This window comes from Lissotriton helveticus, chromosome 9 (assembly GCF_964261635.1).
Source record: "Lissotriton helveticus chromosome 9, aLisHel1.1, whole genome shotgun sequence".
Classification (NCBI taxonomy): domain Eukaryota; kingdom Metazoa; phylum Chordata; class Amphibia; order Caudata; family Salamandridae; genus Lissotriton; species Lissotriton helveticus.
The window spans coordinates 139,716,516-139,743,338 of NC_136070.1; the positions used below are offsets into that span (position 1 = coordinate 139,716,516).

Here is a 26,823-nt window from a genome sequence, read left to right on the forward strand (position 1 = left end):
GGAGTGGGAGTTCTTTCAAAGAACTGGGAAAAACATAGAAAAATACATAATATTGGGCTGGTATTCACAAATGTTGTATATGCAAACTATATAACCACAAGGTGGATTTTTGTAACAGAATGTCCAATATTGAAATTTATTAAAACCACAGGTTATTAGAAGAAAATGAGCAAACAAATTATTTCAATGCACAATGCATGCATTGTTCATCCCACCAACAGTAATAGCGGCAGTACATAAAGCATTCCTCAAGTTTAGCACCTAGTCCACTACAAACTAAGATGTTTTGAAGTAGTTTATATTAAACAACAAAAATAAGAAACAGTTGGCATTAGACTCTACCTGAGAGATGTGGATTGGGACAAGGCCAAAAACTGGGATGAAATGCTGGTACATTCGTTACTATCGAGAATTCTGTGTGTCCCTTCTGCAAAGAGACAGGAATCATCAACATACTACTGTTCATGCACAATAACATAACTGGTTTCTAAAATACTAATTATTCCTAAACCAGGAAGATAATTGTTGACAAATTTCAAAACGGTTATTCACTTTCCAATTTAAAGTGAAAACATCAACTGACATTTTAGTGCATTTGCTATTTTTTATGCGACGCCTCCATCTAAAAAAATCAGCTTTAGGATGAATACTGGTCCTTCACTCAAAACCCACATCACTGAACAATTAGGGTGTAACACTTGCATATTCTCCGAGTTAGAAATAGGTGCTCTCATAACAGACTACAAGACATTCATATTTCTAAAACCCTTTGAAAATGTTCTCCTTTTTGGTCCAACTACAAATTTTCAACATACAAATGCAACAATGCTGTCCTTAAGACCTTCCCAGAGAAGACAATTGCACTTTGCATCTGCCAGGCCAAAACACCTAGGCTAGACACTGAGCAAGGCCACTACTTTCCACTGAAGTGCCATACTTGGCATGTACACACAAGAGGCAATTCCCAATTCATGGTCTCATCGGTTTAAATTTGTGAGCTTTACATCTGTGATTAACAGAGTTTATAGCTTTCGGTTGGTCTGTCTTGAAAGATCTCTTGCCTGGACTTCAGGACCAATCAGAAAGAACTACTTCCCCTAACAAAAAATGTGCCACTGCCCAATAAACTAGATTTATTTACCCAATCCTGCAGTCTTTGATTTGTAAAGCAACAATCTTTTTTTAAATAGTTTGAAAAGGTTTAGCTTCTCTAATATCACTTAACTTTTCCCCGTTAACCTCCTTACTCTTTCCTATACGACACTGCTTTAAATGTTTAAGTGCGAAATTTGCAGGCTTGTGGCAATAGTATAAGGATTGTGGATACACCATATCACTAAAAAACCATGCTGATTTTTCATCACCTGGAAAGGACAGTGAATAGCTTTGAAACCTAAAGAGTACATGAATTAGGTTCATAGTTGCAACTGATATATATATATATATATATATATACATATATATATCAGCATTTGCATTTATAATTGATTTGCATTCCTGAACAGGATTAAATGACCAGCCAATCTGGTTACATATGTTGGAGTACTCTTTTCCATGAATGTTCTCACCCTTCAGTTCAGATATTTGTAAAGTAACAGCAGCTAGTGGTAATTTTGTCCCAATATGCACTAACCCACTTTATCACTCGATTTAAGACTTTGCTCCATTTCCTTCCATTGCTTTTTAGCCCTTTTCTGTAAGGATTTAGGGCTGATCAGCCATGTCACCCGTGAAGTCAATTTCAAGTTAAGCCAATGCTTACTATGCCTCCCTTCTTTCTAACCACCACTCTTCTACACCGGTCTGCTTGATGCAACTTATCTCTGGTATTGCTACACTGATATGTATTGAAAAGTTTAATATCCATTTTAAATAGCACACTGGCATAAAAAAACCCACCTGGGAACCGGTTGCTGGCCAAAATCTGAAAGTGTTCTTTCAAGAAGGACTCCTGATCTGGAGTGCTGACCACTTGAGATTCAATTACATAGGTGTTCGTTTCTTCCTCCTCTTCCACCTGCTCCTCCAGGTCTGAAGAAATGCCATCCACACTCAAGGGCTCTGTACTTTCAGAATCTTGGTTTAGGGCAGATGGAAAGAGAAACATTGAAAGCATCGTCTTGAGAATTTAAAATGCACAAGATGTCTAAATAGTCTTCTTGCTCGTTAAACGATTTTCCAAAGAAATAACATGAGAAACAGAGGCTTCTTTAATTTACTTTGTATTTATGCAATGGTGGAGTGTAACCGGTTTGAACTATAAATGATGCAGATTTAAAAAACCAAAACTAAGCTTTTTTTATATCCCAGATATGCTTCCCAGAAACTTCAGGAAAGGGAGAGTTAGACATAAAGAGCATATTGCTAGGTCACAGAAATTACTTTTCAATGCAGCAATACTCCTTTGTTACTGATATTTCTCCTATGTTACAGTCTCTGTGCAATCTTTCAAGTGCAATTAACCAAATGCATCATAACTTTACAGCTCATTTTTGTCTGATACCTGGATCAGGTGTGCAGCAACTAGATGTCGATTTTAAGTTGTACCTTGCGTGCACCAGAGGCTACTAGCTCTTTCCTTCAACCCAACTTGTCAAAACTTTGGAGATGCCTTCAAGTAATGACGGGGTCCAATGTTTTGCCTGGCTAGCATGGCAATGACAACACCCCACATAAGGTTCCAGCCAGCAGGAGCACACTAAGTCCTGGCTGGTGGTCATGGCGCAAATCTCGAAGCTTGAAGGCCTCACCTTCATGGTCCCTGGAACCCAGCTGATGCTGAACGGAGCAGTGCTGAGGACAGAGGAGTCAGTCTGGCCGGTTACCACATGTTTGAGTCAGGGCTTGCTCCCAGCAGCCCTCAGTCTTTGTAACTGATAGAGGCTCAGTACACAAACTGAATGTACCAAGCTGACCATCCGTGTGAACAGAGGGCACCACACAAACTACACAAGGCTCTTCTTGCCCCAAAGGTTTTCAAAGTCCTACCTTTGATCTTGTGTATTTTCATGAGCACGTCTGCCCACACAAAAAGGAGAGCCATGGATCAGGCTTCGATCTAGTGAATCAACAAGTCACTTGAATTGAAGGCTCAGGCATGGAACCCCATATGGTAAAAAGATGACTGCGCTGTAGGTCATCCCCCTGAAGAATCCTTACTTGCCAACTATGACAGAGTAAAGTCGGGGCCATTTCACAGATCCGAGAAAATCCAGAGGGCAGTATTTTTTAGCATAGCATAGGATCATCCAAATCACATATCATCCCCACTTCAAAAGGTAAGACAAGTCTGTGAAATAAGACAGTTTTTGTTCAGGATAAACTCACACCTCACGCAAGGTAGACCCTTGAAAAAGACAGCAGTATGTCCCAGCCCGGCAGTTTTCAATGTGACAGCAACAGTATAAATTTGGGCCAAATTGTCTATATTAGCCTGCAAGCACATCGGAAATCCCATTAAGGATGTACAGAGGTCCTTGGCAGTATGCTGAGGCAATCTACTGGTTGCTGGCTAAGTGGACTAATATATCCAGTCCAAGGATCTGTGTTTGACCTCGGGGTCACAGGTTCAAATCCTGGCAAGTCCAGTGAGCTTTATTCCCTCTCAAGGAAGATAAACTGAGTACTGTTGAGTTAGTAACAAGCATCTATTATTTCAGTGCCAAGAGATCCATGACTTGGGTGGGGAAAGAACTTGTGATTTAAAAATGCTTGTTATATTATCTACTGGGGCAGCTCTCAAACCTTCAAATAGCAGCGATCTCACAGGTCTCTATTAAAAGAACGCCCAGAGCCTGGAACGCTGGTCCAAATGGGCAGAGGTGCGAGTCTGCTAATTAAAATGTATCCTAAACAGTCAGAACTGTCTTGGACTGAAGGTTGGCCCTTTGCAAACCCACTTGTTAAGAAAAGGTCATATAAGTGAAAACCTACTCAGCCCAAGATAAAATGCCCAAGTTACTTACCTTCGGTAATGATGCATCGGTAAGAAACAGTAGTTAGTGTTTGATTCCTTACCTTAGAATATCCCCAGGTGTCAGACTGGATCCAGAAGGTTTGTCAGCAGTACCCCTGTGCATCGGTAGGTGTCGTCTGCGGCTCCGCGTCCTTCGGCGTCGTGTTCGCCGGGGTAACGTCGGAGCACTTCGACGCCGCACTCGCGCGAGGACGTCAGTTCTGTACATAGCTTTCCGCGCCAGGAACGCAGAGCCATGATAGAAACAGACACTGGTGCCATGAAACTAGGGCCCTGAAATGGATGTCCTTAACCCTACATATCGGTTTTCAGAACGGGGAGGATGAGTGGGGCGGTAAGGAATCTGACACGAACTACTGTTTCTTACAGATATATTGTTACAGAAGGGAAGAAACTTGTGCATCTGTAAGAAACAGGTTAGTGTTAGATTCCTTACCTTAGAATAAATACCCCAGCAATACCAACCCCGGTGGTGGGTCTGCGAACCAAGATCACACCAGAAAGTCCTGGAGAACGGAAGCGCCGAAAAAGCCATCTCTCCGGACTTGGCTGTCCAGGCAGTAATGTCTAGCAAACGTGAGCAGCGAGGCCCACGTAGCTGCCTGACAGATGTCCTGCAAGGGGACTCCCCGACCCAGGGCCGTAGTAGCCACCATGGCCCGAGTGGAATGGGCGCGCAGCCCAACTGGAGGCTCCTTTTTCACCAAAGACTAGAAAACCTTGATGCACAAGACGACTCACCGAGAGATGGTCCGCTTGTGCACCGCCCGTCCGTGCTTAGCACCCACATAACCAACAAAGAGCTGGTCATCCACCCGGAACTTGCGTTTGCGATCTAGATGGAAGGAGAGCGCACGTTTTGGGTCCAGACGGTGGAGCCTCTCTTCCTCTTTCGAGGGATGCGGAGGCGGAAAGAAGGTAGGCAAGGTGATGGACTGCCCGATATGAAAGGCTGTGACCACATTGGGCAGGAAAGAAGAACGAGTCCAAAGAACAACCTTGTCCAGATGGACAGAGAGGAAAGGACGTTTAGAAGATAGCGCCTGGAGCTCACTCACTCTCCTGGCAGAGGTGATGGCAACCAGGAATGCAGTCTTAAGAGTCAGAAGACGAAGAGGACAGTTATGAAGTGGCTCAAAGGGAGCGCACATAAGATATGTTAGAACAAGATTCAAATTCCACTGAAGCATCACGAAGGGAACAGGAGGAAACATGTGTGTGATGCCTTTCAAGAATCTATTTACAACAGGGGACTTGAAAAGAGAAGGCTGATCAGGAAGCCTTAAGAAGGCGAAATGGCCGATAGGTAGCCCTTGATAGTGCCCAGAGCAGAGCCCTGCTGGGCAAGAGAAAGAAGAAAGAGGAGAACCTCTGAAAGGGGGGCAGAGAGTGGATCCACAGCCTTTGCTGTGCACCATGCCACAAATTTGTTCCACCTGCAGGCATATACCGTTTTTGTGGAGGGACGCCTGGCTGCCAGAAGAACAAGTTACTTACCTTCGGTAACGCTTTTTCTGGTAGATACAGTATCCCACTGTGGATTCCTCACCTTGTGAATATCCCCCTGCGTCAGCAACGTTCGGAAAACTCTATTGTAGCACGCCGGCGTGGACGACGTCTCAGGAGCACAGCATCGCGCGCGACTCCGGCTGACGTCATCGACTCCTTATTAGGCCTACGTCGGCGTGATGACATCAGTTCCGCCCTTTTTTCCGTGCCTTCGAGGCACCCGGACGGACCAATGACAGTAGATATACATACATACAATGTACATAGTACATACAACTCAAAACTGCACACATAGTGCAAAGCAAGGGTATGAAAAACCCAATATATATACAAATATAAATACAAATATACATAAAAATACATAAACCCAGGTATAGCAGAGTGGACAACGGGGAGGCGGGTGGGTCAGTGAGAAATCCACAGAAAAAGTGTTACCGAAGGTAAGTAACTTGTTCTTCTGATAGATACATCTGCCAGTGGATTCCTCACCTTGTGAATAGAGGCCCACATCAGTACCCTCTCCCGGAGGAGGGTGTCCACTCTCCTATACCAGAAAATCCTGGAGGACAGAGCGCGCAAAGTGGCCGTCCCTCCTCACCTCGGTATCCAAGCAGTAATGCTTTGCGAACGTGTGGAGGGAGGCCCAAGTCGCGGCTCTGCCAATATCCTCAACAGGTACACCCCTAGACAAAGCAGATGTAGCAGACTTTGCTCTAGTAGAGTGAGCTCTTATACCCTCAGGAGGGTCCTTACCCGCCAGGGAGTAGCAGATCTTGATGCATAATATAATCCACCTTAAAAGAGTGCGCTTGTGCACAGATCTTCCTTTCCTGCAGCCAGCAAATCCAACGAACAGCTGGTCATCCAACCTGAACTCCCTTGTTCGGTCCAGGTAGAAGCTCACCGCCCTCTTAGGGTCCAAGCGATTAAGCCTCTCCTCCTCCTTGGAAGGGGGGGGGGGGGGGAGGATAGAAGGTAGGAAGGGTAACAGACTGCCCAGATGGAAAGGAAAGGCAGAAAAGCAGCCCTGGTCCTGAGAACCATTCTATCAGCATGAATGGTCAAGAAGAACAAGTTACTTACCTTCGGTAACGCTTTTTCTGGTAGATACTATATCTGCCTGTGGATTCCTCACCTTGTGAATATCCCCTTGCGTCAGCAACATTCGGAAATTCTTTTGTAGCCTCGCGCCGACGTGGACTAGGACGTCATAGAGACACGACCTCGCTCGCGACTCCGCTGACGTCACCGACGCCTACAAAAGGCCCACGCCGGCGTGATGACATCAGTTCCGCCCTTTTTTCCGTGCCATCGAGGCACACGGACGGACCAATGACAGTAGATATATACATAGTATACACAGTACACAATAGTCAAGGCAAAACACACAGTGTAAAGCAAATGCAGGAAAGCAGTTGAAACATTTCCTTGACAACAAAATAATTGCATTACAGTAACTCTGGCATAGAAGAGCGGACAACGGGGAGGCGGGTGGGTCAGTGAGGAATCCACAGGCAGATATAGTATCTACCAGAAAAAGCGTTACCGAAGGTAAGTAACTTGTTCTTCTGATAGATACATCTGCCGTGTGGATTCCTCACCTTGTGAATAGAGTCCCACAGCAGTCCCCACTCCCGGAGGAGGGTGTCCACTCTTCTAAACCAGGAAATCCTGAAGGACAGAGCGTGCAAAGTGACCATCCCTCCTCACCTCGGAATCCAAGCAGTAATGCTTCGCGAAAGTGTGGAGGGAAGACCAAGTTGCCGCTCTACAAATATCCTCTACAGGCACACCTCTAGCCAATGCAGAGGTCAAAGACTTAGCCCTTGTAGAATGAGCCCTTATACCCTCTGGTGGTTCCTTACCGGCCAAAGAGTAGCAGATCTTTATGCAGAGGACGATCCATCTTGACAAGGTTCTTTTATGGACAGCTCTTCCTTTCTTGCAGCCAGCAAACCCAATGAAGAGCTGGTCTTCCACACGAAAGTCCTTGGATCTGTCCAAGTAAAAGGACAGCGCCCTCTTAGGGTCCAGACGGTGCAGTCTCTCTTCCTCCTTAGAAGGGTGAGGGGGAGGATAGAAGGTAGGTAAGGTAATGGACTGCCCCAGATGGAAGGGAGTTACCACCTTAGGCAGAAAAGCAGCCCTGGTCCTGAGAACCATTCGATCAGCATGAATGGTCAAGAAAGGGAGCCTGAAGCTCACTTACCTTCCTTGCCGAGGTTATTGCAACGAGGAAGATTGTTTTAAAGGTTAAAAGCCTCATGGGACATTTGTGAAGAGGCTCAAAAGGAGCACCCATCAAGTAGGTCAATACAAGATTTAAGTCCCACTGAGGCACAATAAAAGGAGAAGGAGGGAACTTATTTATGAGGCCCTTCAAAAATCTTAACACCACAGGAGACTTAAAAAGAGATGGCTGGTCAGGCAAGCAGAGAAAAGACGACAGCGCAGAAAGATAACCCTTCACTGTGGCAACAGCAAGCCCCTGTTGCGCCAGAGAAAGGGCAAACTGGAGAACATCAGACAAATGGGCTCTCACAGGGTCAATAGACTTTTCCCCACACCACGTGACAAATTTCGACCATCTATAAGAATAAATGGACTTAAGGAGTCACGCCTGGCTGACAAGATGACATCCACAACGTCAGGCGGAAGGGAAAAGGAATTCAGGTTGCCCCGTTCAATCTCCAGGCATGAAGGTGCAATGTCTGGAGGTGGGGGTGTAGAACCTGCCCCTCCATCTGAGAGAGGAGGTCTGCCCTGAGAGGGAGACGGAGCGGCGGGTGAGAGGAGAGGTGGAGAAGATCTGTGTACCACACCCTTCTTGGCCAATCCGGGGCGACCAATATGACTTGGGCCCGGTCCTGGCGAATCTTCCTCAGAACCCGAGGAATCAAGGGTATGGGGGGAAACGCGTAAAGGAGTTGATTTCCCCAACTCAACTGAAACGCGTCCCCCAAAGCCCCTTGCATCGGAAACTGGAGACTGCAGAACGACAGGCAGTGAGCATTCTCGTGAGTGGCGAACAGATCCACCCGAGGAGTTCCCCACATCTGAAAGATGTCGTGAACCACCTCCGGGTGAAGCCTCCACTCGTGGTCGGCAGAGAACTGCCGACTGAGACTGTCTGCACGAACGTTCAACACCCCGGCCAGATGATTTGCCATCAGACAAATCCGATGGTCCTGAACCCAGGACCAGAGACGCAGAGCCGCTTTGCAGAGACACTGCGACCCCACTCCTCCCTGCTTGTTGACGTACCACATCGCGGTCGTGTTGTCCGTCAGTACTTGAACTGACTGACCGCGAAGGGAAGGGAGGAAGGCCTTGAGCGCCAAACGTATCGCCCGCAATTCTAGAAGGTTGATGTGAAGCAACCTTTCCTCTGGAGACCAAAGCCCTTTGACCTCCAGATCCCCCAGATGAGCACCCCACCTTAGAGTGGATGCATCCGTTATCACTGTGGCCACCGATGGAGGCAGCTGGAAAGGCTTTCCTTGAGAAAGATTGCCTTCCACACTCCACCAAGACAGATCCGCTGCAGTTTCTCTGGAGATCTTCACTGACTCCCTGAGATCCCCGTTGTGCTGATACCACTGCCTGCGGAGGCACCACTGGAGTGCCCTCATGTGCCAGCGTGCATGGTTGACCAACAGAATGCAAGAAGCCATCAGACCGAGCAGGCGAAGGACCTTCAGGACTGGAACGACCGCTCCATTGTAAAATAAAGGAATCATCTCCTGTATGTCGCGAATCCTTTGAGGGAGAGGGAATGCACGACATACAGTAGTGTCCAGTACCGCACCTATGAACAGGTTGCGCTGGGAGGGCACCAGGTGAGACTTGGGTACATTTATTGAAAAACCCAACCTGTACAACAACTGGGTTGTCTCCTGCAGATGCTGGAGCACTCTCTCTGACGACTCTGCTTTGATCAGCCAGTCGTCCAGATACGGGAATACAGGTATCCCCGACCTTCTGAGATGTGCTGCCACCACCGCCATCACCTTGGTGAAGACTCGAGGCGCAGTAGTAAGTCCAAACGGAAGGACCGCAAACTGGTAGTGCTGCGATCCCACCGTAAAACGGAGATACCTCCTGTGCGACTTCAGGATCGGAATATGAAAATACGCATCCTGCAAGTCGAGTGACACCATCCAGTCTTCTTCCAGCAGAGCCTGAAGAACCTGAGCAAGGGTGAGCATCTTGAATTTCTCCTGTTTCAGATAAAAATTCAAGATCCTGAGATCCAGGATTGGACGAAGTCTGCCATCCTTCTTGGGAATCAGGAAATACCGGGAATAGCATCCCTGACCCCTTTCCTGCTCTGGGACCACCTCTATCGCACCTTTTCTCAATAGAGTTTGGACTTCCTCCTGGAGGAGTAACAGATGTTCCTCTGAGCAATACCCCTGGCAAGGAGGGTAATTGGGAGGGAATTCCCGAAAGGGAAGGGCATACCCAGTTTCTACGAGATTGAGAACCCAAAGATCGGATGTAACCGATTCCCAATCCCGTAGAAAGTGGGTAAGCCGACCCCCCACTGGGCCTACATGATCCTGAATGGAGGATCTAGGGCTGCTTCTCTGTGGCTGGGGGGTTGGAGGAAGCGGAGGAGGAGGAGGAGGAGGAGGCTTGACGCCCTCGAGGACGTGCCCTCTGTTTTCCCCTGTATGACCTATACAAGGTATTCTGCTGTTGTTGTTGCTGCTGCTGACCTGGTCTATAAGAACGAAAGGACGAGCGGCCAAATCCTCTAAATTTCCTGACCGTAGAGCCTCTGACCTGAAGGCCAAGAGATCTAGCAGTCGCCCTGCTGTCCTTGAATCTCTCCAAGGCCGTATCTGCCTTTCTTCCAAAGAGCCCCTCACCATCGAAAGGCAAATCCAACAAAGCAGACTGCACATCAGCCAAAAAATCAGACGACTTCAACCAGGCTGAGCGCCTCGTGGCAACCGCCGTGCCCATGATCCTTGCCACAGAATCCGTAGTATCAAGCCCACTTTGGATGACCTGACGGGCTGCCGCTTGAGAATCAGACAAAGCTTCCTCAAAGTCTTTTCTGCTATCCTCAGGGACCTTAGGGATTAATGAGCGCATAGAGTCCAGAAGAGCATGAATATATCTGCCCATAAGGCAAGTGGCATTAGAAGACTTCAACGCCATACTAGCCGAAGAGAAAGTCTTTTTTGCAATTTGGTCCTGTCTCTTGGCCTCTTTGTCGCCAGGCACCTGTGGAAAAGCACCCACTGATTTTTTAGAACAAGCGGCCTGAATAACCAAACTCTCAGGAGAGGGATGTGAAGATAAAAAAAAGCAGGATCCTCAGGAGCCACTCTATACCTCCTAGCCACACTTTTTGAAACTGCAGGAGCAGAAAAGGGTTTTTTCCATACCTCCATAATGGGATCTTTCAAAGCATCATTAAAAGGTAGTATCGGCTCCACTGCCGAGCTTGGAGAATGGAGAACCTCAGTCAATAAATTCGACTTAAATTCGACAGTAGGCAATGTCAAACCCAAAAGTCCTGCAGCCTTCTTCATGACAACAGGATATGGTTGCACATCCCTGGAGGGTGCATCAGGTCCTGAAGGCAAAGACCATTCCGGAGAAAATTCGAGACCACTCGCCTCTGCTAGGTCCTCAAAACAACTCCCATCCAGTTCGCGCTCCTCCACTTCAGAAGAAGATTCAATCAACCCTCTGCTCATTAAGAAGACGTTGAGCTTCTCTCTGAGATCTCATTTTGACTCGAAGTGCAGTCGAATCCAACGTCGAATTCGACGGCATCGGAGCAGACTTTGGAATCGAATCCGAGGGCTTGGAAGGATGCTCCATAGATTTGCTAGGAGTCGGTGACGCCGGAACCAGAGTCATCGACTTCGGCCGAGCCGGCGTCGATATCGGCGGAGCTTGGAACTGCCACAACGGAGTCGGGGCTGGCATATACAGCATAAAAGGTGCCGGAGCATATGAGTGAGGAACACCCAAATTAAAAGCCATGGGACCCATGGGACCCGAAGGTGCTCCAGAGGGGTACCATGATCTCGAGAAGACACCATACATCGCGTTTAAAAACGCAGAGGGGTCCTGACCTGGAGTCGGGAACGGAGGATGTTCAGGCCGATCTCGAGGCAGGTTTGAATCTGTCTCCTCAACAGGATTCGAAACCTCTTCCTCAACAGGAACTCCATCGGTGCCATCTGGAGTCGGAGATGGAGCCGGAGCCGGAGTCTGATCCGGAACCGGAGTCGGAGAATGGACCATCGACTCCGAAGGCGAAGCCTCACCTTCTTGATCCGACACTTGCGGAGGAATCACTTTTGACTTTATCCTCTTGGGAGATCTCGATCTAGAACCAGACTTATCACCTGAATGATGACAGGATCCATGCCTCCTCTTCTTATGCTTCTTACGAGAACCGGAAGCGTGATCTGACGAAGACTTCGAGGCCGACGCCTCTCGAGACCTCGACCTGGATCTCGACTTCGATCTCTTCGAGTGCTTCGAGGATCTTTTAACTTTACTCGCCTTTAATTTGGCCACAAGAAGTTTAGATTCTCTTTCGCGAAGAGCCTTCGGATTCATCTGACATGAAGAACATCCCTCCACGTCCTGATCCGAACTCAAGCACCAGATACAGTCTTGGTGGGGGTCCGTAACGGACATCATCTTCCCACATTCTCTACAAGGTTTAAACCCTGTCTTCTTTGTCGACATGACAACGGTAGCAAAAGGTCAGAGAATGGAGAATCGAAGAAATATAAAGTAACAATAAGTTATAAGCTACAGAGTATCCCGAAACCGTTAGTGTCGACGACGCGGAAAAAAGGGAACTGATGTCATCACGCCGGCGTGGGCCTTTTGTAGGCGTTGGTGAAGTCAGCGGAGTCGCGAGCGAGGTCGTGTCTCTATGACGTCCTAGTCCACGTCGGCGCGAGGCTACAAAAGAATTTCCGAATGTTGCTGACGCAAGGGGATATTCACAAGGTGAGGAATCCACACGGCAGATGTATCTATCAGAACGGGGGCTTAGAGCTAAGAGCTTGAAGCTCACTAACCCTCCTTGCCGAGGTAATTGCGACCAGGAAGACCGTTTTGAAAGACAAAAGTCTCAAGGGACATGAGTGTAAAGTTTAAAAAGGAGAACCCATCAAGAATGTAAGAACAAGGTTCAAGTCCCATTGAGGTACAATAAAAGGTGTAGGAGGACATTTATTGGTAAGGCCTGTGAGAAGTTGGCCTGATATATAATGTTCACTATTCTAGTGAGCACTTTGTATCAGTCCAAACAACCCTTATTGATGATTGTTTGTAAGTCAACCTTATAGACCAGCTATCCTAGTAGCATGGATACGAGCAGTCTAAGGCTAAGACTCTAGAGGGCGTGTTAAGCCAGCTGTTTTACCATCACATTACCCCTTGAACACCAAGTGAAAGGACACCACACAAGTTGTTATGAAAATAAACAGATATTTATTTATAACAAGACTACCCTGAACTCTTTATGAGTCAGGGAGCTAAGCACATAACAAAACTCTTAAGAAAATACTTTAAGTCGCACAATTTACACAAATGCCCTAGGGGCACGAAAAACCATATACACAGTAAGTGGAATGCGAACTTGCTAGCAGGGAAGTAGTACTTTTCTAGACTCAGGAATCGCTAGGCCTACAATTCTAAACACTTGGATTAGTTGCAGGAGGCCTGTGGACGTCGTGTGCAGAGTGGGAACTCTCACGCGTAAGGCGGGAAAAAGTCTAAGGAGGCTAGTAGTCACAAAGTTACTGTTCTCGGGCGAACCCGACTAGGTGAGTCGAAAACGGGGGTGGATCCGAACACTTAGGGTGTTGGACTATGCTGAAGCACCGGAGTACTTGGTTTACCTAGCCCAGGGGCTGCGGCTGCATAGGGTTGAAGTTGCGTCGGAAACCCACGTTGAAGAACCAGGAGCCTGAAGAAAGAGTTGCTGGCAGGCGGCCAGTGAAGAGAGTTCGTGGAGATCCAAGCCTGGATCAGGAAAGAAGAAACCTGTAAGCAGAGGGGACCAAGTTCTGAATCACTAGCCAGTGATTTGAGTGGGCACCAGGATGGCACCGGACGAAGTCACCTCAGCCAGGTGAGTGGGCGCTGCTGGGCTCTGCAGTCTCTCGGACCAGGAGGCGTTGTCGGCGACCCGGATGGAGGTGCGAGCTGTCCCACGAAGGTTCTTGCTGTCGACGTCGCTGGACCCAGGATTGGGCAACAAGTCTTGGCAAATGCAAGGCCCACGCGGTGGACCTAAAATGGCGTCTTGAGTGGACCAGGAGGGTCCAGGGTGCTCCTCTGTTGGAGGGGAGCAAGGGCTAGTCTGGAGCAACCAGACCAGCAGTAGTTGTCGTCGTGGAGCGTCGTGAAGGGGTCACTAGCCAACGGGCAAGCGACCTGGACAACGCGGTTGGCAGCAAAGAGCAGAAGGGCCCCACGCAGATCTCGTGGAAGCAGGGGGGCTGAACTTCGGTGCTGGAGCTGCTCAGGGTCGGGGCTTCTCTTACCCCAAAGCACTCAGTCGAGGGTCACTCGGGAGTCGTGCTGGACAAGCGTCGTGCAGTTCCGAAGATGGCCGGTCCCTCGAGGTCTCGTCGCACCCACGGATCACAGCTGGGCTGATGATGTAGGTTGAGGTCAGAGGTGCCAGGGAAGCCGGTTCTCGTCGTGCTGGAGCAGTCTTGATCCGAAGGAGAGACTGGCAACAAACCGCGATACTTGGTTGGTGCCTGCTGCTGCAGGGTGACTACTCCTTAGTCACAAGGGAGAAATCTTGAGAAGAGTCTTGAGTTCCTTCTTGCAGAAAGTAGTTTCAGGATTCAAAGATGATCTAATCTGGAAGGGGGCCAGTTCCTACCTTTATCCTGCAAAAAGGGGCTGGCACGCGACTAAGTCCTGCCCTATGGGTGGGACTAGGAGGGGGGTGGTTACACCCCTCTCCTTTGGCGGGCTTTCCCCAGATCAGGGGCTGGAGTGCCCCTGAAACTGGTTCCAGCCGGCCTATGCACAGTGAGCACCGGGGTGCCACTTGCAGTCACCTTCCTCTAAAGCCCTGCCTACCTAGGATACACAAAATCCTGTCTGGGACGGTGCTGGCACCGCCCCTGGCAGGAAACCCTTTGTCCTTGCCTCCTGGGCTGGGAGGACTCCCAGCAGCAGGAGGGCAGACTTGTGTCTCGGTGGCAGCATCCATCTTGTGGAGCTGAGGCTATGTCTGACTTTAACCGGGGTTACAGGTTACCAACATGTCGTGTCCCTCTAGAAGGGTGGAATGCTAACCCCGTAGCCAGAATTGGCGAGGGGTTAGTATTCCAATTCGTATGACACCTTACTCGACATGTTTTGATAAAGCGATATCAGAGTTGGCATATAACCGCGAGGATTATAATGCACTTAAGAGTATATGGTATGCGTTATCATGGAACAGCTATTAGTGTAGTGTAGTTCCTATCTTCCCAATAGGCTCTGCGCATTGGAATAGTACCTACAGCAGTAAAGGCCTAGGCCAGACGTTAACTAGGTCTACTACTGTCGATACTAGACTTAATTTTTGGGTTTGCCAGCTAAGCTCAGAGTTCGCTAGAAACTTTCTCGAATGTTCAAGGAAGGATTAACTTCCCTGATTAGACAAGAAGGGATTTAGTTTCTGACAACCATAGAACATGACAACTTTGCTCTCCCCTAATCAAGAGTCAATCTCGAGAGTCGTGTGAGCACAAGGCAATTATTTTACTCAGTCAGTACGTGCATTCTTAGTCTCATCAGAATGTAGAGAAAAGGAAGAGACGGGCGTGTTCAATAAAAAGGTGTTATTTATTGATCAGTCTCTTTTCTCATACATGAGAAATGGATCGATATTATTGCAATACTTATAGTTAAGTAAAGTGCATACATTAAAAGCAATAGTATAAAATAATACTGTAAAAACATTGATATGGTTTCTGAGCCATATGATGTTTAAAATGATTAAAATATATTTACATACACATATACATTTGACTAAACGTACTCAACTGGTGTTTCTAAATACGCCTACCCCGTGTACCTGACCTAAGTCTAATGCGTGGGCGGGAATAGAAAGTTACAGTTTAAGTTAAGTTTGTTTTTGCCAAGTGAATAACTAAAGAATTCTCTGTGAGGGGTTATTCAGTTCTGTACCTGGAATTTAGGATGAATGAGGAATGGTATCTCTGTCTCTGCTCTCGATATTCCAGGCTGCCTGCGAGGGCTGCCCGAAAGCGCCGGTGCTGGGTCTCTCGGCTTGAGATAGCAGCGCGTCTCTCAGCGCGTCAGGAAGGCGGGGCTGCTGCCAGCGGGGTCTGCTTCTGCTCTCGGCTTCGGCAAGTATGGCTGCTCCGTCTTGTCACCACGCGTGTGTTTGCATAGGGCAAGGTCGGCAATATTTATACCTTAAAGGTGCCGAGATTGACGTAAGGATGGACATAGGTACGTCAATAAAGATGTCATACGACTTGCTCGTTAGCACATTCTTTTGCAAAAGTTCTCTGTGAAATCAAAACAATGGCCGCACGGATTATCCAGGTTGTCATAGGTTCTATTTGTTATGAGAACGTCGTATGCCTTATCAGGGGCTGGAGGAATGTCGCTTGTCTAATTAGATCTCAAGCGATATGACCTAATCAGATAACACGTTCCTGTGCCGTAGTGTGACTGCGTCAGATAACGGTATCTGCATCATGGGGGTTTTCTTGCCTCATGGGCTGACTGTTAGTTAACTTGATAGTTAGTTTAACCAGAATAGGGTCAGGAATAGGGGGACTGATTCAGAACCTATAGAAATACACGACATTAGGACTTGGTTCCGCAAGCTGCAAACGGGCTCAGCTCATGCCAGAGCACCATTTCACATTATTCCAAGCACTCTGCCTTCAGGATTGTTAAGGCCTGCCATAGGAGTGACTGATAGGAATATATGTGTCCATTTTAGGGTTAGATATAGGAATACTATATCTAAAGCAAAGGGTGATTACACCACCTTGCCCCAGCTGTCGTGCAGCCAGTTGTGTCAGATTTGGATGGCCAGCCAGGGGTGGCATAATACATGCTGCAGCCCCTGGTAGGCCCTGGGTACACCTATGCCCTGGGCACCTAAGGTACACTGTACAGGGACTGATAAGGTGACTCAGTATCCAATTAGATATGTACCTAAGGTACATGGAATCCATTTTACAGAGAGAGCAGTAGGCCTGGGGTCCTGAATAGCAGGGCCCCAGGTCAACTAAGTCAGAAAACCAGCAAAACACCAGGCAAAAAGTTGGGGGCAACCATAGTCAGGGATCTACCTTCCTACAAGGCCCTTAATGAAACGTAAAACAATTGGAGATTTAAACAACGAGGACTGGTCAGGCAAACAAAGGAAAGCCGATAAGGCCGACAAATAACCTTTGATAGTTGCCACTGCAAAACCCTGCTGGGACAAGGAAAGTGCAAATTGTAGAATATTGGACAAACAAGCCCTTAAAGTGTCAATGGACTTCTCCCCACACCAAACAACAAATTTAGACCACCTATAAGAATAGATGGACTTGGTGGAATCACGCCTGGCTGATAAGATGACACCCACCACATCAGGGAGAGAAAAAGAACTCAGGTTGCCCCGTTCAATCTCCAGGCATGAAGGTGTAAAATCTGGAGGTGTAGAACCTGCCCCTCCATCTGGGAGAGGAGGTCTGCCCTGTGAGGGAGACGGAGCGGCGAGCATGAGGAGAGGTGGAGAAGATCTGTGTACCACACCCTTCTTGGTCAATCCGGGGCGACCAAATAACTTGGGCCCGGTCTTGGCGAATCTTCCTCAGAACCCGAGGAATCAAAGGTATGGGAGGAAAAGCGTAAAGGAGTTGCGAGTCCCAACTCGACTGAAACGCGTCTCCCAGAGCTCCTTGCATTGGAAACTGGAGACTGCAGAACGACAGGCAGTGAGCATTCTCGTGAGTGGCAAACCGGTCCACCTGAGGAGTTCCCCACGTCCGGAAGACATGACGAACCAACTCCGGGTGAAGCCTCCACTCGTGGTCGGCCGAGAACTGCCGACTGAGACTGTCTGCACGAACGTTCTGAACTCCGGCCAGATGATTTGCCATTAGACAAATCTGAAGGCCCTGAACCCAGGACCAGAGACGCAGAGCCTCTCTGCAGAGACACCGCAACCCCACTCCTCCCTGCTTGTTGATATACCACATCGCGGTGTTGTTGTCCGTCAGGACCTGAACCGATCGACCGCGAAGGGAAGGAAGGAAGGCCTTGAGTGGCAAATGTATGGCCCGCAATTCCAGAAGGTTGATGTGAAGCAACCTTTCCTCTGGAGATCAAAGACCCTGGACCTCCAGGTCCCCCAGATGTGCACCCCACCCTAGAGTGGATGCATCCGTTATCACTGTGGCCACCGATGGAGGCAGCTGGAAAGGCTTTCCTTGAGACAGATTGCCTTCCACGCCCCGCCAAGACAGATCCGCCGCAGTCTCTGGAGATCCTCACTGATTCCGAGATCTCCGTTGTGCTGATACCACTGCCTGCGGAGGCACCACTGGAGTGTCCTCATGTGCCAGCGTGCATGGTTGACCAACAGAATGCAAGAGGCCATCAGACCGAGCAGACGAAGGACCTTCAGGACTGGAACGACCGCTCCATTGTGAAATAAAGGAATCATCTCCTGTATATCGCGAATCCATTGAGGAGGAGGGAATGCACGACACACAGTAGTGTCAAGTACTGCACCTATGAACAGGTTGCGCTGGGAGTGCACCAGGTGAGATTTGGGTACATTTATTGAAAACACCAACCTGTGCAACAACTGAGTTGTCTCTTGCAAATGATGGAGCACCTTCTCCGGGGACTCTGCTTTGATCAGCCAGTCGTCCAGATAGGGGAACACTGGAATCCCCGACCTGAGATGTGCTGCCACCACAGCCATCACCTTGGTGAAGACCCGAGGCGCAGTAGTAAGTCCAAACGGAAGGACCGCAAATTGGTAGTGTTGCGAACCCACCGTAAAACGGAGATACTTCCTGTGAGACTTCAGGATCGAATGTGAAAATACGCATCCTGCAAGTCGATTGACACCATCCAGTCTTCTTCCAGCAGCGCTTGAAGAACCTGCGCAAGGGTGAGCATCTTGAACCTCTCCTGTTTGAGATAGAGGTTCAAAACCCTGAGGTCCAGGATTGGACGAAGTCTGCCATCCTTCTTGGGGATCAGGAAATACCGGGAGTAGCACCCCTGACCCCTCTCCTGCTCCGGAACCACCTCTATCGCACCCTTTCTGAAAAGAGCCAGGACTTCTTCCTGCAAGAGAAGCAGGTGGTCCTCCGAACAATAACCTTGGCAAGGAGGGTAATTGGGGGGAAATTCCCGAAAGGGAAGAGCATACCCATTCTCTATGAGATTGAGAACCCAAAGATCTGATGTAACCGATTCCCAATCTCGTAGAAAATAGGTAAGCCGACCCCCTACAGGATCCGCATGATCCAGAATGGTGGATCTAGGGCTGCTTTGCTGTTGTAGTTGGGGGTGGGTATTAGAGGAGGAAGTTGAGGAGGAGGAGGCTTGACTACCTCGGGCACGACCCCTTTGTTTACCTCTGTAGGACTTGTACAAAGGATTCTGCTGTTGCTGCTGCTGTTGGTTCTGCCTACAGGCACGAAAAGTAGACCATCCAAAACCCCTGAATTTCCTGGTGGAAGAGCCTCTAGCCTGTAAGCCCAAAGACCTTGCAGTCGCCCTGCTATCTTTAAACCTTTCTAGGGCAGCATCAGCCTTCTTCCCAAAAAGGCCAGTGCCATCAAAAGGCAAATCCATCAGAGCAGCCTGGACATCAGATGAAAATTCAGACGATTTTAACCAAGCGGCCCTTCTAGTGGCGACTGAAGATCCCATTATTCTAGCCACAGAGTCCGCCGTGTCCATGCCACTCAATCACCTGGCGAGCTGCAGCCTGCGTGTCAGACAACTTCACTGAAATTCTTCCTATTCTCCTCCAGAAGCTTAGATGATAACTGCTTAACCGTGTCCATCAAAGCATGTACATATCTGCCCAGCAGACAAGTAGCATTTGTCGATTTCAAGGCCATGCTACTTGAAGAGAATACTCTTTTGGCATTCTGATCTTATTTTTTCGAGTCCTTATCCCCTGGAACCTGGGGAAAAACACCAGCCGACCTCTTTGAACAAGGCGCCTGAACAACCAGACATTCTGGTGAAGGATGGGAAGTTAAGAACTCAGGGTCACCAGGTGCCACCCTATAGCGTCTCGCCACAGTTCTAGACACCGCAGGAGCAGTCGGATGCTTTTTCCAGACTTCCATTATCGGTCCAGTAAGAGCCTCAGTGAACGGGAGAGTCGGTTCAACAACAGAAGAAGGTGAATGTATAACCTCAGTTAGGATGTTAGATTTAAACTCTAGAGAAGGCAAAGTCAAGCTCAGCAGTTCTACAGCCTTTTTAAATCACAACATGATATGAGGGTGCATCAGAAACTGCAGGCAACCCCCACTCTGGTGAAAATTCCAAACCACTTGCACTATGCAGATCCTCAAAATAATCTTCCTGATCCTGAAGTTCTCCTACTTCTGGGTCCTCATACTCCTTCTCTTCCGTGAGACGCTGTGCTCTACGCCTCGACCACTCCAACCGATCCGAAGTCGCCGGATCCGGTAGCGACTCCGATGGAGTCGGGGCCGGCGTCGAGTGAGGAGCTGGAACAGCCTGATGTAGGGAAGCTGGAACAGGCGTCTAATCTCGAATCCGATCCCGAGGTCGCTCCGGAGTCGGCGAAGCCAGGTGCGGAGTCGATGACCTCGGCGGCGCCGAACCAAGCCATGGTGGATATGGCGTCGGTAAAAATGGCAGAAAAGGCGCCGGGCGTAAGCTTGAGGAACGCCCAAGTTGTAAGATAATGTACCCATGGGACCAGCCGGTGCACCAGTGGGGTACATTGCCCTGGCATACACGCCATACATTGCATTAAGGAAATGCGAGGGGTCCTGTCCAGGACCAGGAAACGGAGGGTACGAACCCACTGGCTGCCCCAGAGGAGGCTGCACCGGAACCGTTCCTTCTTGACCCTCCTGTTCTTCTGGGTGATGCTCCGGAGACGCCAGAGCCTGAGGATCTTCAACATCATCCTCCTCATGCGCAGAAGACTGACCAGGATCCAGAGTCGGATTCGGTTCCGGATCCGGAGATGGCCCTCTGGACTGAAAAGGTGAGGCTTCACCTTCATGCTCACAAGATGGTGATGGAGACATTGGATTGGATTTGGTTTTTGTAGAGCGCGATAGATACCCACAGGCGTCCTAGCGCTAAAGATTGACAAGTGTAGGTGAGAAAAGGGACTATGATTATCTGCTAAACAGAAGAGTTTTCAATTTTTTCCGGAAGCAGAGGAGGTTGGGCTCTGAGCGAAGGGAAAGGGGAAGGGAGTTCCAAAGTCTTGCCGAGTTCACGGAGAAGGTTCGGCCTCCACACCTCGCTCTTTGAATCCTGGGGTTGCTAACTCGGAAGGCGTGCGCCGACCTAAGCGGTCTACTAGGATGGTATGGGTTGATCAGAGTGTGATTAAGGATTGCTCCTTTTCTCCAAAAAGCACGGTGGGCAATACACATGCTTTTGAACTTGACTCTTTCCCCGATAGGTAGCCAGTGGAGGTCTTTTAATTCAGATCTCACCGGTTGGCGACGAGGGATGCGCAGGAGGGTGCGGGCAGCACAGTTTTGAATTACCTGGAGTTTTTTGAGTGTTGATAGGGGAGCTCCTAGGTAGAGAGCGTTCCCGAAGTCCAACCGGGAAAGGATTAGGCCCTGGACCATGATCTGTCCTGCCTTGAAGGGGAGGAGAGGGAGGATCTTACGGATGAGCCTGAGAATACCAAGGCAGGTGGCTGATAGTTTGACTGCCTGGTGGTTGAATGTAAGTGTCTTATCCATCCAGATTTCCGGGCTCTTAATCGTGTCTTTGGCTTCAGGGGCGGGGCCCAGTGAGTGTGGCCATATGGAGTCAATCGATATTTGCGGGGAGTTACCTAGCACCATTAGCTCAGTTTTGTCTCCATTAAGCTTTAAATATGACTGGGTCATCCAGGCGCTAACTGCTTCCATGCAGCCCCTTAGGTCACTCGGCTGGGTTAAGGGGTGATTCAATGTCACCACCAGCTGGGTGTCGTCGGCATATGACACAATTTGCACACCAAAGGGGCGGACGGTCTCGGCAAGGGGGTGCATATATATGTTAAACAGTGTGGGGCTCAGGGAGGAGCCCTGAGGAACCCCACAACTGAGTGACTTGCTGGGCGACGTGACGTTGCCCTCACAGACTCGAAAAGAGCGGTCTGCCAGGAAGGATTGGAGCCAGGCCATTACTTTGGAAGTTATTCCTAGATCTGAGATCCTGTGTAGGAGGATGTCGTGGTTTAGGGTATCGAAGGCGGCACTGAGGTCTAATAAAATAATGGCCGCAGTGCCGCCCTGGTCCGCAATCATTCTAGCTCCCTCTGTCACGGCAAGAAGCGCGGTTTCTGTCCCGTGCATGGGGAGAAATCCAGTCTGTGATACGTCCAGTAAGTTATTAGTTTCCAGGAAATCTGTGAGGGTGTTGTTCACGTGTTTCTCCGCGATTTTACTTATCCAGGGTAACAAAGAGATCGGGCGATAGTTCCCTGGATTATTCTGATCTAGATTGGTCTTTTTCAGAAGGGCTCTCACCGTTGCCTGTTTCCAGCTTGGTGGTACGGTACCGGAGGATAGGGAGGTGTTAATCAGATCTAGGATGGTGGGCAAAATGGAGGAGGTGACTGTCCGAAGGAACTGGACTGGAGCTGGGTCGCTGGGGGATCCGGACTTCACCTGGAGCATGATGGTTTCAAGGGTGGTAGGCTCCAGTATCGGAAAAGTCTCCAGGGAGACAGATGGGGGCGAGCCTATATCATCGTGGCCCACTTGGGTAGTAGGGGCCGGGATATAAGAGAAAGATGAGTAGATCGCGGCTATTTAGTTATGGAAGTGCTCGGCCTGCTCGTTGCAGCGGGTCTGGTGATTTGTCTGGTAGTTTTAACAGGGTTTTCGCAATTTGATAGATCTCCTTAGGTTTTGACGCCGCTGCATTTATTTTGTTTTCATAGAAGGTAGATTGGGCATTTTTTATGTTGTTTTTGTAAAGTTTTATGCAGGATCGATATGCGTTTTTACTTGCTTGTGAATAGTCGATATGCCATTTCCTTTCAAGTTTTTTGCATTCCTTCTTCAGGTTACGCAAGTCCTGGGAGTACCAAGGCGCATTTCTTGGGCTATGTTTAGGTTCAAGATCTGTTATTGGGAGGATGCAGTCTAATGATTCGGTGATCCATTTATTAAAATTGTCGTTGTTTATAGTAGGATCAGGATTACATACTGGAATAGAGGCTTCTAGAGTAGTTGCCCATTGTGAGTGGCTAAGTTTTGACCACTTGCGGTCTCTCCGGGATACCGGGGGTGGAGCAGGGTGTGAAATTAAAGGTGACCAGGTAAATGGGATAAAAGAATGATCGGACCAAGGGAGAGGGATAGGTGCGTCGACAGTGAGGTTAGTACAGTTACTAAAAATGGGGTCTAATAGGTGCCCCCTGGAGTGGGTAGGTTCCCGCACTCGCTGGGAGAGTTCTAGTGCCTCGGTACTGTTTAGCAGTTCCACGGCTACATGATCCAAGGGGTCGTCCAAGTGGACATTGAGATCACCCAGTAGGGTGTAATTGGGTAGAGTGCAGGCTCCGCTAGCTATGGCGGATGGCAGGCTGTTGATAAAATTACCTGCAGTGCCGGGAGGGCGGTAGACGAGGATACCTGAAAAGGTACATGTGGGGGGAGAAGTCTAGCGAAAAGGAGAGGTTTTCGCAGCTGGACAGTTGATTGGGTGAGCTGCGGCAGTTATAGCAATTTTTATATATAATAGCTAGGCCGCCGCCTTTTCCGATTGGACGATCTGCTCGAAGGATCTAGTATCCTGTGGATAGTGCTTGGATAATATCAGGATCCGATTCTGTATGAAGCCAAGTTTCCGTGAGGAACAGTGCGTCTGGTTCCATGTCGGATAGGAGTAGGGAGATCTCTAGGGAGTGCTTAGGGAGGGATCTACAATTTACGAGAAGCATATGGTAGGTCGGGACAGGGTTCTGGGAAAAGGACCGATATGCACAATGTTGACAGAGAAAGTGTTTTACAGTAGGGTTCCATGAAGCGCGACAGGGGGCGGGGGTGGAGCCTCGCAGCTGTAGAAGGGACGTAGAGCTATAGGTGATGGTTTGTGTTTGGCCAGGGGTTGTGGCCCTTGGTCCCGGCCCGTCGCGGACGGGCGCAGACGGGCTTGCCGTTGGCGCGCCTTCGGCGCCCCGCCGGCGCGCCCGCTGCGTCCGTCCGCTGCGCTTCCTGGGAAAGGGCACCATTTTATACTGGCGAGTGCATGAGGGCGGGAGGGGCCTAGCACTAGTCTGCTCGCCCTGCTCCTCACCCAAGATGGCGGGACCCCAAGCAGCACCTACTCGGCTGTGGTGGGGGCGGTCCGGAGATGGAATACGGGCAAAGTGGGCCGATTTAGTTCAGTACGAGTCTTTAGGAAGGGAGAGTAACCCGCTATAACACAGCGGTATTTAGGCAGTCTCCAAACAAAATAAGATTGTAAAAACTCCCAGAATTTTCACTCAACCAAAGTGTAAGTTAAAAACATTCAAATGCAGTATTAAAAAATCAAATAGCAGTTTAACACTCTCAATCCCGGCTTCCGCCTCCAGATTCTCAGTTGCGCACACCACACACACTAGCAATCCTTAAGATGCTTACGAGATGAAGATCTCTTCTTCGAATCCGACTCCCTGCCGGAATGATGCCTCGAGCTATGCTTCTTCCTCTTATGTTTTTTCTTGGAGGATCCCGAAGCATGACCCGAAGCCGACCTCGATCTCTTCTTCGACCTCGATCTCGACTTCGATCTCGAGCGTCTGGATCTTGACCTCAAAGACATCTTGGCATCCTTTTCTTTTACCTTGGCCAAAAGGAATTTAGCCTCTCGTTCACGCAGAGCCTTCGGGTTCATTTTGGAACAGGAACGACAGCCTCCGACATCGTGGTCCGAGCCCAGACACCACAAGCAATCATCATGCGGGTCGGTTATGGACATCATCCCGGCACACGAACCGCACTGCTTAAACCTGGTCTTCTTCTACGACATCTTCGGCAAAAGACAGTGGCTCGATAAAGATACAATAACACACAAATAGCAACAAAGTTACTATCCGCAACACAGATTCCAAAAAATCGTTAGTGTCGACGATGCGGAAAAAAGGGAACGAATATCATCACGCCGACGTAGGCCTAATAAGGAGTCGGTGGCGTCAGCTGGAGTCGCGCGCGATGACGTGCTCCTGTGACATCGTCCACGGCAGCGTGCTACAAAAGAGTTTTCCGAACGTTGCCGACGAAGGGGGATATTCACAAGGTGAGGAATCCACTGGCAGATGCATCTATCAGAATAACATCACAGACTTCAGGAGGCAAGTCAAATGGCCTCAACTGCTGCCGCTCAATCTCCACGCATGTAGGTGGAGACTGGACAGGTTCGGGTGGAGGACCGTCCCCTGCTGCTGCGACAGAAGGTCTTCCTGAAGAGGCAGACGAATCGGGGGAATCGACTGACATGCTGAGTAGCTCGGGATACCAGTATCTTTGTGCCCAGTTCGGAGCCACAAGGATGACTTGGGCCCGGTCTCACCTGATCTTCAGCACCCTGGGCAGAAGTGGTATAGGCGGAAAGGCGTACAACAGACCGCAGCTCATTCGCGACGAAAAGCGTCACAGAGCGAGTGCCGCCTTAGAAATTCCAACGCGCAGAATTGATGACATTGCGTGTTCTCTTCGGTGGCAAATAGATCTAACCAAGGCTCTCCACACTGCTGAAAGAGACCTTGCGCCACGCCCGAGTTCAGACACCATTCGTGAACCATCGTGCACCAGCGGCTGAGTTTGTCCGCTCTGGCGTGCAGAGAACCTGCCAGGTGTTGAACCACCAGGGTGACGCCCTGGTATTCCAGCCATTGCCAGAGGCGCACAGCCTCCTGACAAAGGGTCCACGACCCCACCCAGCCTTGTTTGTTGCAGTACCACATGGCGGTGGTGTTGTCCGTGAACACCTGCACTACACTTCCCCGGATGGAGGGAAGGAATGCCTTCAGTGTAAGTCAGATCGCCCGCAGCTCCAGAAGGTTGATATGGAGCCGGGACTCCGCCAGAGACCTGAGGCCTCTTATCTCCCCCTCTTCCATGTGTCCCCCCATCCCAGGAGGGACGCATCTGTTACCACTACGTGCTCCGGTTGGGGTAGGGAGAGAGATCTGCCGCTGACCCAATCGCGGTTTGTGAGACACCACTGCAACTGACTCGCAGTGCCCTCCGAGATCAGGGCATGGTCGGACAGGTTGCCCTGATGCTGTGCCCACTGAAGCTTCAGGTCCCACTGCAGAGCCCGCATCCTCCACCTGGCGTGCTGCACCAGAAGGATGCAGAAGGCCATCAGCCCCAGGAGTCGCAGCGTCAACCTGACCGAAACTCGGGATAAAGGCTGAAAGATCGGAATCAGAGCCTGAATATCCCGAACCCGCTGTTCGGGGGGATAAACCCGAAACTGCTCCGAGTCAGAACCGCTCCGATAAAAAGGAGCTTCTGAGTGGGGTACAGGTGTGACTTTGGCACGTTGATGGAGAACCCCAGCGAGTGCAGGAGGTTGGCCGTAGTCTGGAGGTGGGCGACGACTGTTTGGGGCGCTCCCGCCTTCAACAACAAATTGTTGAGATAGGGGAAGACTATGAACCCTTATCTGCGCAGATGAGCTTCGACCACCGCCAGCACTTTCGTAAACACCCGAGGGGCGCTGGTAAGGCCGAAGGGGAGCACGGTAAACTGAAAGTGCTCATGGCCTACCGTGAACCGCAGGTAGCGCCGTTGGGCCGGCAGGCCGGGGGTGTGGAAACATGCGTCCTGCAAGTCCAACATCACCATCCAGTCTCCCGGGTCTAGGGCAGCTAGGACCTGAGCCAAAGTCAGCATCTTGAACTTCTCCTTCCGGAGGAAGCCGTTAACGCTCCGTAGGTCCAAGATAGGGCATAGGCCTCCTTTGCCTTTCTTGGGTACCAGAAAGTAGTGGGAATAGCAACCATGTCCTACTTCTGACCCAGGAACGCACTCGATGGCCCCCTTGGCCAAGAGGGACATAACTTCCTCCTGCAGAAGTTGCAAGTGATCCCCCGACATGCGGTGGTACTGCGGTGGCATGGC

General features: G+C 49.5%; 1 protein-coding gene across 1 annotated transcript in view; it reads right to left on the reverse strand.

Moving 5' to 3' along the window:
* Positions 1 to 26,823, reverse strand: part of MAPKBP1 (mitogen-activated protein kinase binding protein 1) — a 986,444-nt gene that overhangs the window by 128,650 nt on the left and 830,971 nt on the right. Inside the window, exons 27-28 of the mRNA XM_078662278.1 lie at positions 1,900 to 2,076; positions 343 to 427 (exon numbers count right to left, since the gene is read on the reverse strand). Of these exons, the coding sequence (XP_078518404.1) occupies positions 343 to 427; positions 1,900 to 2,076 (262 nt within the window). The remainder of the gene's footprint in view (positions 1 to 342; positions 428 to 1,899; positions 2,077 to 26,823) is intronic.